This window comes from Anomaloglossus baeobatrachus, chromosome 3 (genome assembly GCF_048569485.1).
Source record: "Anomaloglossus baeobatrachus isolate aAnoBae1 chromosome 3, aAnoBae1.hap1, whole genome shotgun sequence".
NCBI classification, from domain to species: domain Eukaryota; kingdom Metazoa; phylum Chordata; class Amphibia; order Anura; family Aromobatidae; genus Anomaloglossus; species Anomaloglossus baeobatrachus.
In genome coordinates this window covers 690,578,960-690,592,451 of record NC_134355.1, presented here as the reverse complement: position 1 = coordinate 690,592,451, position 13,492 = coordinate 690,578,960, and the positions used below count along the sequence as shown (strand labels likewise).

General features: G+C 54.1%; 1 protein-coding gene across 1 annotated transcript in view; it reads right to left on the bottom strand.

Moving 5' to 3' along the window:
• RAB10 (RAB10, member RAS oncogene family) overlaps nucleotides 1-2,234 on the bottom strand; it is a 25,242-nt gene extending 23,008 nt beyond the window's left edge. Inside the window, exon 1 of the mRNA XM_075341330.1 lies at nucleotides 1,899-2,234. Coding sequence (XP_075197445.1) covers nucleotides 1,899-2,029 — 131 coding nt within the window. The 5' untranslated portion in view covers nucleotides 2,030-2,234. The remainder of the gene's footprint in view (nucleotides 1-1,898) is intronic.
• Nucleotides 2,235-13,492: the final 11,258 nt, after the last annotated feature.

Genomic DNA, 13,492 nt, shown 5'->3' with positions numbered 1-13,492 from the left:
TGTGTGTGTGTGTGTGTGGCCCCTGTACCCGGGGTCTCGGGCCTGTGTGTGTGTGTGTGTGTGTGTGTGTGTGTGTGTGTGTGTGGCCCCTGTACCCGGGGTCTCGGGCCTGTGTGTGTGTGTGTGTGTGTGTGTGTGTGTGTGTGTGTCGTGTGTGTGTGGCCCCTGTACCCGGGGTCTCGGGCCTGTGTGTGTGTGTGTGTGTGTGTGTGTGTGTGTGTGTGTGTGTGTGTGTGTGTGGCCCCTGTACCCGGGGTCTCGGGCCTGTGTGTGTGTGTGTGTGTGTGTGTGTGTGTGTGTGTGGCCCCTGTACCCGGGGTCTCGGGCCTGTGTGTGTGTGTGTGTGTGTGTGTGTGTGTGGCCCCTGTACCGGGGTCTCGGGCCCTGTGTGTGTGTGTGTGTGTGTGTGTGTGTGTGTGTGTGTGTGTGTGTGTGTGTGTGTGTGTGTGTGTGTGTGTGTGGCCCCTGTACCCGGGGTCTCGGGCCTGTGTGTGTGTGTGTGGCCCCTGTACCCGGGTCTCGGGCCTGTGTGTGTGTGTGTGTGTGTGGGGGTGGCCCCTGTACCCGGGGTCTCGGGCCTGTGTGTGTGTGTGTGTGTGTGTGTGTGTGTGGCCCCTGTACCCGGGGTCTCGGGCCTGTGTGTGTGTGTGTGGCCCCTGTACCCGGGGTCTCGGGCCTGTGTGTGTGTGTGTGTGTGTGTGTGGCCCCTGTACCCGGGGTCTCGCGCCTGTGTGTGTGGTGTGTGTGTGTGTGTGTGTGTGTGTGGCCCCTGTACCCGGGGTCTCGGGCCTGTGTGTGTGTGTGTGTGTGTGTGTGTGTGGCCCCTGTACCCGGGGTCTCGGGCCTGTGTGTGTTGTGTGTGTGTGTGTGTGGCCCCTGTACCCGGGGTCTCGGGCCTGTGTGTGTGTGTGTCGTGTGTGTGTGTGGCCCCTGTACCCGGGGTCTCGGGCCTGTGTGTGTGTGTGTGTGTGTGTGTGTGTGTGTGGCCCCTGTACCCGGGGTCTCGGGCCTGTGTGTGTGTGTGTGTGTGTGTGTGTGTGTGTGTGTGTGTGTGTGTCGTGTGTGTGTGTGTGTGTGTGTGTGTGGGCCCCTGTACCCGGGGTCTCGGGCCTGTGTGTGTGTGTGTGTGTGTGTGTGTGTGTGTGTGTGTGTGGCCCCCTGTACCCGGGGGTCTCGGGCCTGTGTGTGTGTGTGTGTGTGTGTGTGGCCCCTGTACCCGGGGTCTCGGGCCTGTGTGTGTGTGTGTGTGTGTGTGTGTGTGTGTGTGTGTGTGGCCCCTGTACCCGGGGTCTCGGGCCTGTGTGTGTGTGTGTGTGTGTGTGTGTGTGTGTGTGTGTGTGTGTGTGTGTGTGTGTGTGGCCCCTGTACCCGGGGTCTCGGGCCTGTGTGTGTGTGTGTGTGTGTGTGTGTGTGTGTGTGTGTGTGTGTGTGTGTGTGGCCCCTGTACCCGGGGTCTCGGGCCTGTGTGTGTGTGTGTGGCCCCTGTACCCGGGGTCTCGGGCCTGTGTGTGTGTGTGTGTGTGGGGGTGGCCCCTGTACCCGGGGTCTCGGGCCTGTGTGTGTGTGTGTGTGTGTGTGTGTGTGTGGCCCCTGTACCCGGGGTCTCGGGCCTGTGTGTGTGTGTGTGGCCCCTGTACCCGGGGTCTCGGGCCTGTGTGTGTGTGTGTGTGTGTGGGGGTGGCCCCTGTACCCGGGGTCTCGGGCCTGTGTGTGTGTGTGTGTGTGTGTGTGTGTGGCCCCTGTACCCGGGGTCTCGGGCCTGTGTGTGTGTGTGTGGCCCCTGTACCCGGGGTCTCGGGCCTGTGTGTGTGTGTGTGTGTGTGTGTGGCCCCTGTACCCGGGGTCTCGCGCCTGTGTGTGTGTGTGTGTGGCCCCCGGGCTGTGTGTGGCCCCCGCACTCACCGATGGTGGAGATGAAGGTGGTGTTGAAGGCATCATCCGAGAAGCGGAAGAGGACGCAGGTCTTCCCCACCCCCGAGTCTCCTATGAGCAGCAGCTTGAAGAGCAGGTCGTACGTCTTCTTCGCCATGGGCCCAGCGTCTGCTCCGGGGTTCCCTCTCCTGTCAGTCACGGCCGCCGCTCGGCGGTCTCGTCATATACGGCCCCGCCCCGGTACCGGCACACCCGCCGCTGACTACAAGCTGCTCCGTGTCTCCGCCGGGCTCTCCGCCTCCTCCTGTGTCTCTACTCTGGCAGACTCCTCCTCCAGGGCCTCGCCGGGACAAAAATGGCAGCCCCTCCCCCAGTGCGCGCCCCCTACAGCAGCGACGCCCGGTTCGTGAACGTGTACGCACGTCTGCTCTTCAACACGCATGCGCAACTACCAAACTTCCTTTTTTTATTTTTTTTTTAAATAAAACTTTATTTCACAAAAAAAATTACAATTACAGAGATTCACAGTATAGAAAGGAAAAGCAGCAGAAATTCCCCATAACAACATCATCCACAAATCACCCATAACAGAGCGTCATCCGCAGATCCCCCATAACAGAGCGTCATCCACAGATCCCCCATAACAGAGCGTCATCCACAGATCCCCCATAACAGAGCATCATCCACAGATCCCCCATAACAGAGCATCATCCACAGATCCCCCATAACAGAGCGTCACCCACAGATCCCCATAACAGAGCATCATCCACAGATCCCCCATAACAGAGCATCATCCACAGATCCCCCATAACAACGTCATCCACAGATCCCCATAACAGAGCATCATCCACAGATCCCCCATAACAGAGCGTCATCCACAGATCCCCCATAACAGAGCGTCATCCACAGATCCCCCATAACAGAGCGCCCTCCACAGATTCCCCATAACAGAGCGTCATCCACAGATCCCCCATAACAGAGCATCATCCACAGATCCCCCATAACAGACCGTCATCCACAGATTCCCCATAACAGAGCGTCATCCACAGATCCCCCATAACAGAGCGTCATCCACAGATCCCCCATAACAGAGCGCCCTCCACAGATTCCCCATAACAGAGCGTCATCCACAGATCCCCCATAACAGAGCATCATCCACAGATCCCCCATAACAGAGCGTCATCCACAGATCCCCCCATAACAGAGCGTCATCCACAGATCCCCCATAACAGAGCGTCATCCACAGATCCCCCATAACAGAGCGTCATCCACAGATCCCCCATAACAGAGCGTCATCCACAGATCCCCCATAACAGAGCATCATCCACAGATCCCCCATACAGAGCGTCCTCCACAGATCCCCCATAACAACGTCATCCACAGATCCCGATAACAGAGCATCATCCACAGATCCCCCATAACAGAGCGTCATCCACAGATCCCCCATAACAGAGCGTCATCCACAGATCCCCCATAACAGAGCGTCATCCACAGATCCCCCATAACAGAGTGTCCTCCACAGATCCCCCATAACAGACCGTCATCCACAGATTCCCCATAACAATGTCATCCACAGATCCCCCATAACAACGTCATCCACAGATCCCCATAACAGAGCATCATCCACAGATCCCCCATAACAGAGCGTCATCCACAGATCCCCCATAACAGAGCGTCATCCACAGATCCCCCATAACAGAGCGTCATCCACAGATCTCCCATAACAGGGCGTCATCCATAGATCCCCCATAACAGAGCGTCATCCACAGATCCCCCATAACAGAGCGTCATCCACAGATCCCCCATAACAGAGCGTCATCCACAGATCCCCCATAACAGAGCGTCATCCACAGATCCCCCATAACAACGTCATCCACAGATCCCCCATAACAGAGCATCATCCACAGATCCCCCATAACAGAGCATCATCCACAGATCCCCCATAACAGAGCGTCATCCACAGATCCCCCATAACAGAGTGTCCTCCACAGATCCCCCATAACAGAGCATCATCCACAGATCCCCCATAACAGAGCATCATCCACAGATCCCCCATAACAGAGCGTCATCCGCAGATCCCCCATAACAGAGCGTCATCCACAGATCCCCCATAACAGAGCGTCATCCACAGATTCCCCATAACAGAGTGTCCTCCACAGATCCCCCATAACAGAGCATCATCCACAGATCCCCCATAACAGAGCGTCACCCATAGATCCCCCATAAAAGGGCGTCATCCAAAGATCCCCCATAACAGAGCGTCATCTGCAGATTCCCCATAACAGAGCATCATCCGCAGATCCCCCATAACAGAGTGTCATCCACAGATCCCCCATAACAGAGCGTCATCCGCAGATCCCCCATAACAGAGCCTCATCCACAGATCCCCCATAACAGAGCGTCATCCGCAGATCCCCCATAACAGAGCGTCCTAAACAGATCCCCCATAACAGAGCGTCATCCACAGATCCCCCATAACAGAGCGTCATCCACAGATCCCCCATAACAATGTCATCCACAGATCCCCCATAACAGAGCGTCATCCGCAGATCCCCCATAACAGAGCATCATCCGCAGATCCCCCATAACAACGTCATCCACAGATCCCCCATAACAGAGCGTCATCCACAGATCCCCCATAACAGAGCGTCATCCGCAGATCCCCCATAACAACATCATCCACAGATCCCCCTCATAACAGAACGTCATCCACAGATCCACCATAACAGAGCGTCATCCACAGATCCCCCATAACAACATCATCCACAGATCCCCCATAACATCATCCACAGATCCCCCATAACAACGTCATCCACAGATCCCCCAAAACAGAGCGTCATCCGCAGATCCCCCATAACAACATCATCCACAGATCCCCATAACAGAACGTCATCCACAGATCCCCCATAACAGAGCGTCATCCACAGATCCCCCATAACAGAGCGTCATCCACAGATCCCCCATAACAGAGCGTCATCCACAGATCCCCCATAACAGAGCGTCATCCACAGATCCCCCCATAACAGAGCATCCTCCACAGATCCCCCATAAGGGCGTCATCCACACATCCCCCATATAAGAGCGTCACCCACAGATCCCCCATAACAGAGCATCATCCACAGATCCCCCATAACAGAGCGTCATCCACAGATCCCCCATAACAGAGCGTCATCCACAGATCCCCCATAACATCGTCATCCACAGATCCCCCATAACAGAGCGTCTTCCACAGATCCCCCCATAACAGAGCGTCATCCACAGATCCCCCCATAACAGAGCGTCATCCACAGATCCCCCATAACAGAGCGTCATCCGCAGATCCCCCATAACAGAGCGTCATCCACAGATCCCCCCATAACAGAGCGTCATCCACAGATCCCCCATAACAGAGCGTCATCCACAGATCCCCCATAACAGAGCGTCACCCATACATCCCCCATAACATCGTCATCCACAGATCCCCCATAACAGAGCATCCTCCACAGATACCCCATAAGAGCGTCATCCACAGATCCCCCATATAAGAGCGTCATCCACAGATCCCCCATAACAGAGCGTCATCCACAGATCCCCCATATAAGAGCGTCATCCACAGATCCCCCATAACAGAGCATCATCCACAGATCCCCCATAACAGAGCGTCATCCACAGATCCCCCATAACAGAGTGTCCTCCACAGATCCCCCATAACAGAGCATCCTCCACAGATCCCCCATAACAGAGCATCATCCACAGATCCCCCATAACAGAGCGTCATCCACAGATCCCCAATAACAGAGCGTCATCCACAGATCCCCCATAACAGAGCGTCATCCACAGATCCCCCATAACAGAGTGTCCTCCACAGATCCCCCATAACAGAGCATCCTCCACAGATCCCCCATAACAGAGCATCATCCACAGATCCCCCATAACAGAGCGTCATCCACAGATCCCCCATAACAGAGCATCCTGCACAGATCCCCCATAACGGAGCGTCATCCACAGATCCCCCATAACAGAGCGTCATCCACAGATCCCCCCATAACAGAGCGTCATCCACAGATCCCCCCATAACAGAGCGTCATCCACAGATCCCCCATAACAGAGCGTCATCCACAGATCCCCCCATAACAGAGCATCATCCACAGATCCCCCCATAACAGAGCGTCATCCACAGATCCCCCATAACAGAGCGTCCTCCACAGATCCCCCATAACAGAGCATCCTCCACAGATCCCCCATAACAGAGCATCATCCACAGATCCCCCATAACAGAGCATCCTCCACAGATCCCCCATAACAGAGCGTCATCCACAGATCCCCCATAACAGAGCGTCATCCACAGATCCCCCATAACAGAGTGTCCTCCACAGATCCCCCATAACAGAGCATCCTCCACAGATCCCCCATAACAGAGCATCCTGCACAGATCCCCCATAACAGAGCGTCATCCACAGATCCCCCATAACAGAGCGTCATCCACAGATCCCCCCATAACAGAGCATCATCCACAGATCCCCCATAACAGAGCGTCATCCACAGATCCCCCATAACAGAGCGCCCTCCACAGATTCCGCATAAAAGAGCGTCATCCACAGATCCCCCATAACAACGTCATCCACAGATCCCCCATAACAGAGCATCATCAACAGATCCCCCATAACAACGTCATCCACAGATCCCCCATAACAACATCATCCACAGATCCCCCATAACAATATCATCCACAGATCCCCCATAACAATGTCATCCACAGATCCCCCATAACAGAGCGTCATCCGCAGATCCCCCATAACAGAGCATCATCCGCAGATCCCCCATAACAACGTCATCCACAGATCCCCCATAACAGAGCGTCATCCACAGATCCCCATAACAGAGCGTCATCCGCAGATCCCCATAACAACATCATCCACAGATCCCCCTCATAACAGAACGTCATCCACAGATCCACCATAACAGAGCGTCATCCACAGATCCCCCATAACAACATCATCCACAGATCCCCCATAACATCATCCACAGATCCCCCATAACAACGTCATCCACAGATCCCCCATAACAGAGCGTCATCCGCAGATCCCCCATAACAACATCATCCACAGATCCCCATAACAGAACGTCATCCACAGATCCCCCATAACAGAGCGTCATCCACAGATCCCCCATAACAGAGCGTCATCCACAGATCCCCCATAACAGAGCGTCATCCACAGATCCCCCATAACAGAGCGTCATCCACAGATCCCCCCATAACAGAGCATCCTCCACAGATCCCCCATAAGGGCGTCATCCACACATCCCCCATATAAGAGCGTCACCCACAGATCCCCCATAACAGAGCATCATCCACAGATCCCCCATAACAGAGCGTCATCCACAGATCCCCCATAACAGAGCGTCATCCACAGATCCCCCATAACATCGTCATCCACAGATCCCCCATAACAGAGCGTCTTCCACAGATCCCCCCATAACAGAGCGTCATCCACAGATCCCCCCATAACAGAGCGTCATCCACAGATCCCCCATAACAGAGCGTCATCCGCAGATCCCCCATAACAGAGCGTCATCCACAGATCCCCCCATAACAGAGCGTCATCCACAGATCCCCCATAACAGAGCGTCATCCACAGATCCCCCATAACAGAGCGTCACCCATACATCCCCCATAACATCGTCATCCACAGATCCCCCATAACAGAGCATCCTCCACAGATACCCCATAAGAGCGTCATCCACAGATCCCCCATATAAGAGCGTCATCCACAGATCCCCCATAACAGAGCATCATCCACAGATCCCCCATAACAGAGCATGATCCACAGATCCCCCCATAACAGAGCGTCATCCACAGATCCCCCATAACAGAGCGTCATCCACAGATCCCCAATAACAGAGCGTCATCCACAGATCCCCCATAACAGAGCGTCATCCACAGATCCCCCATAACAGAGTGTCCTCCACAGATCCCCCATAACAGAGCATCCTCCACAGATCCCCCATAACAGAGCATCATCCACAGATCCCCCATAACAGAGCGTCATCCACAGATCCCCCATAACAGAGCATCCTGCACAGATCCCCCATAACGGAGCGTCATCCACAGATCCCCCATAACAGAGCGTCATCCACAGATCCCCCCATAACAGAGCGTCATCCACAGATCCCCCCATAACAGAGCGTCATCCACAGATCCCCCATAACAGAGCGTCATCCACAGATCCCCCCATAACAGAGCATCATCCACAGATCCCCCCATAACAGAGCGTCATCCACAGATCCTCCATAACAGAGCGTCCTCCACAGATCCCCCATAACAGAGCATCCTCCACAGATCCCCCATAACAGAGCATCATCCACAGATCCCCCATAACAGAGCATCCTCCACAGATCCCCCATAACAGAGCGTCATCCACAGATCCCCCATAACAGAGCGTCATCCACAGATCCCCCATAACAGAGTGTCCTCCACAGATCCCCCATAACAGAGCATCCTCCACAGATCCCCCATAACAGAGCATCCTGCACAGATCCCCCATAACGGAGCGTCATCCACAGATCCCCCATAACAGAGCGTCATCCACAGATCCCCCCATAACAGAGCATCATCCACAGATCCCCCATAACAGAGCGTCATCCACAGATCCCCCATAACAGAGCGCCCTCCACAGATTCCCCATAACAGAGCGTCATCCACAGATCCCCCATAACAACGTCATCCACAGATCCCCCATAACAGAGCATCATCAACAGATCCCCCATAACAACGTCATCCACAGATCCCCCATAACAACATCATCCACAGATCCCCCATAACAATATCATCCACAGATCCCCCATAACAATGTCATCCACAGATCCCCCATAACAGAGCGTCATCCGCAGATCCCCCATAACAGAGCATCATCCGCAGATCCCCCATAACAACGTCATCCACAGATCCCCCATAACAGAGCGTCATCCACAGATCCCCCATAATAGAGCGTCATCCGCAGATCCCCCATAACAACATCATCCACAGATCCCCCTCATAACAGAACGTCATCCACAGATCCACCATAACAGAGCGTCATCCACAGATCCCCCATAACAACATCATCCACAGATCCCCCATAACATCATCCACAGATCCCCCATAACAACGTCATCCACAGATCCCCCATAACAGAGCGTCATCCGCAGATCCCCCATAACAACATCATCCACAGATCCCCATAACAGAACGTCATCCACAGATCCCCCATAACAGAGCGTCATCCACAGATCCCCCATAACAGAGCGTCATCCACAGATCCCCCATAACAGAGCGTCATCCACAGATCCCCCATAACAGAGCGTCATCCACAGATCCCCCCATAACAGAGCATCCTCCACAGATCCCCCATAAGGGCGTCATCCACACATCCCCCATATAAGAGCGTCACCCACAGATCCCCCATAACAGAGCATCATCCACAGATCCCCCATAACAGAGCGTCATCCACAGATCCCCCATAACAGAGCGTCATCCACAGATCCCCCATAACATCGTCATCCACAGATCCCCCATAACAGAGCGTCTTCCACAGATCCCCCCATAACAGAGCGTCATCCACAGATCCCCCCATAACAGAGCGTCATCCACAGATCCCCCATAACAGAGCGTCATCCGCAGATCCCCCATAACAGAGCGTCATCCACAGATCCCCCCATAACAGAGCGTCATCCACAGATCCCCCATAACAGAGCGTCATCCACAGATCCCCCATAACAGAGCGTCACCCATACATCCCCCATAACATCGTCATCCACAGATCCCCCATAACAGAGCATCCTCCACAGATACCCCATAAGAGCGTCATCCACAGATCCCCCATATAAGAGCGTCATCCACAGATCCCCCATAACAGAGCATCATCCACAGATCCCCCATAACAGAGCATCATCCACAGATCCCCCCATAACAGAGCGTCATCCACAGATCCCCCATAACAGAGCGTCATCCACAGATCCCCAATAACAGAGCGTCATCCACAGATCCCCCATAACAGAGCGTCATCCACAGATCCCCCATAACAGAGTGTCCTCCACAGATCCCCCATAACAGAGCATCCTCCACAGATCCCCCATAACAGAGCATCATCCACAGATCCCCCATAACAGAGCGTCATCCACAGATCCCCCATAACAGAGCATCCTGCACAGATCCCCCATAACGGAGCGTCATCCACAGATCCCCCATAACAGAGCGTCATCCACAGATCCCCCCATAACAGAGCGTCATCCACAGATCCCCCCATAACAGAGCGTCATCCACAGATCCCCCATAACAGAGCGTCATCCACAGATCCCCCCATAACAGAGCATCATCCACAGATCCCCCCATAACAGAGCGTCATCCACAGATCCCCCATAACAGAGCGTCCTCCACAGATCCCCCATAACAGAGCATCCTCCACAGATCCCCCATAACAGAGCATCATCCACAGATCCCCCATAACAGAGCATCCTCCACAGATCCCCCATAACAGAGCGTCATCCACAGATCCCCCATAACAGAGCGTCATCCACAGATCCCCCATAACAGAGTGTCCTCCACAGATCCCCCATAACAGAGCATCCTCCACAGATCCCCCATAACAGAGCATCCTGCACAGATCCCCCATAACGGAGCGTCATCCACAGATCCCCCATAACAGAGCGTCATCCACAGATCCCCCCATAACAGAGCATCATCCACAGATCCCCCATAACAGAGCGTCATCCACAGATCCCCCATAACAGAGCGCCCTCCACAGATTCCCCATAACAGAGCGTCATCCACAGATCCCCCATAACAACGTCATCCACAGATCCCCCATAACAGAGCATCATCAACAGATCCCCCATAACAACGTCATCCACAGATCCCCCATAACAACATCATCCACAGATCCCCCATAACAATATCATCCACAGATCCCCCATAACAATGTCATCCACAGATCCCCCATAACAGAGCGTCATCCGCAGATCCCCCATAACAGAGCATCATCCGCAGATCCCCCATAACAACGTCATCCACAGATCCCCCATAACAGAGCGTCATCCACAGATCCCCCATAATAGAGCGTCATCCGCAGATCCCCCATAACAACATCATCCACAGATCCCCCTCATAACAGAACGTCATCCACAGATCCACCATAACAGAGCGTCATCCACAGATCCCCCATAACAACATCATCCACAGATCCCCCATAACATCATCCACAGATCCCCCATAACAACGTCATCCACAGATCCCCCATAACAGAGCGTCATCCGCAGATCCCCCATAACAACATCATCCACAGATCCCCATAACAGAACGTCATCCACAGATCCCCCATAACAGAGCGTCATCCACAGATCCCCCATAACAGAGCGTCATCCACAGATCCCCCATAACAGAGCGTCATCCACAGATCCCCCATAACAGAGCGTCATCCACAGATCCCCCCATAACAGAGCATCCTCCACAGATCCCCCATAAGGGCGTCATCCACACATCCCCCATATAAGAGCGTCACCCACAGATCCCCCATAACAGAGCATCATCCACAGATCCCCCATAACAGAGCGTCATCCACAGATCCCCCATAACAGAGCGTCATCCACAGATCCCCCATAACATCGTCATCCACAGATCCCCCATAACAGAGCGTCTTCCACAGATCCCCCCATAACAGAGCGTCATCCACAGATCCCCCCATAACAGAGCGTCATCCACAGATCCCCCATAACAGAGCGTCATCCGCAGATCCCCCATAACAGAGCGTCATCCACAGATCCCCCCATAACAGAGCGTCATCCACAGATCCCCCATAACAGAGCGTCATCCACAGATCCCCCATAACAGAGCGTCACCCATACATCCCCCATAACATCGTCATCCACAGATCCCCCATAACAGAGCATCCTCCACAGATACCCCATAAGAGCGTCATCCACAGATCCCCCATATAAGAGCGTCATCCACAGATCCCCCATAACAGAGCATCATCCACAGATCCCCCATAACAGAGCATCATCCACAGATCCCCCCATAACAGAGCGTCATCCACAGATCCCCCATAACAGAGCGTCATCCACAGATCCCCAATAACAGAGCGTCATCCACAGATCCCCCATAACAGAGCGTCATCCACAGATCCCCCATAACAGAGTGTCCTCCACAGATCCCCCATAACAGAGCATCCTCCACAGATCCCCCATAACAGAGCATCATCCACAGATCCCCCATAACAGAGCGTCATCCACAGATCCCCCATAACAGAGCATCCTGCACAGATCCCCCATAACGGAGCGTCATCCACAGATCCCCCATAACAGAGCGTCATCCACAGATCCCCCCATAACAGAGCGTCATCCACAGATCCCCCCATAACAGAGCGTCATCCACAGATCCCCCATAACAGAGCGTCATCCACAGATCCCCCCATAACAGAGCATCATCCACAGATCCCCCCATAACAGAGCGTCATCCACAGATCCCCCATAACAGAGCGTCCTCCACAGATCCCCCATAACAGAGCATCCTCCACAGATCCCCCATAACAGAGCATCATCCACAGATCCCCCATAACAGAGCATCCTCCACAGATCCCCCATAACAGAGCGTCATCCACAGATCCCCCATAACAGAGCGTCATCCACAGATCCCCCATAACAGAGTGTCCTCCACAGATCCCCCATAACAGAGCATCCTCCACAGATCCCCCATAACAGAGCATCCTGCACAGATCCCCCATAACGGAGCGTCATCCACAGATCCCCCATAACAGAGCGTCATCCACAGATCCCCCCATAACAGAGCATCATCCACAGATCCCCCATAACAGAGCGTCATCCACAGATCCCCCATAACAGAGCGCCCTCCACAGATTCCCCATAACAGAGCGTCATCCACAGATCCCCCATAACAACGTCATCCACAGATCCCCCATAACAGAGCATCATCAACAGATCCCCCATAACAACGTCATCCACAGATCCCCCATAACAACATCATCCACAGATCCCCCATAACAATATCATCCACAGATCCCCCATAACAATGTCATCCACAGATCCCCCATAACAGAGCGTCATCCGCAGATCCCCCATAACAGAGCATCATCCGCAGATCCCCCATAACAACGTCATCCACAGATCCCCCATAACAGAGCGTCATCCACAGATCCCCCATAATAGAGCGTCATCCGCAGATCCCCCATAACAACATCATCCACAGATCCCCCTCATAACAGAACGTCATCCACAGATCCACCATAACAGAGCGTCATCCACAGATCCCCCATAACAACATCATCCACAGATCCCCCATAACATCATCCACAGATCCCCCATAACAACGTCATCCACAGATCCCCCATAACAGAGCGTCATCCGCAGATCCCCCATAACAACATCATCCACAGATCCCCATAACAGAACGTCATCCACAGATCCCCCATAACAGAGCGTCATCCACAGATCCCCCATAACAGAGCGTCATCCACAGATCCCCCATAACAGAGCGTCATCCACAGATCCCCCATAACAGAGCGTCATCCACAGATCCCCCCATAACAGAGCATCCTCCACAGATCCCCCATAAGGGCGTCATCCACACATCCCCCATATAAGAGCGTCA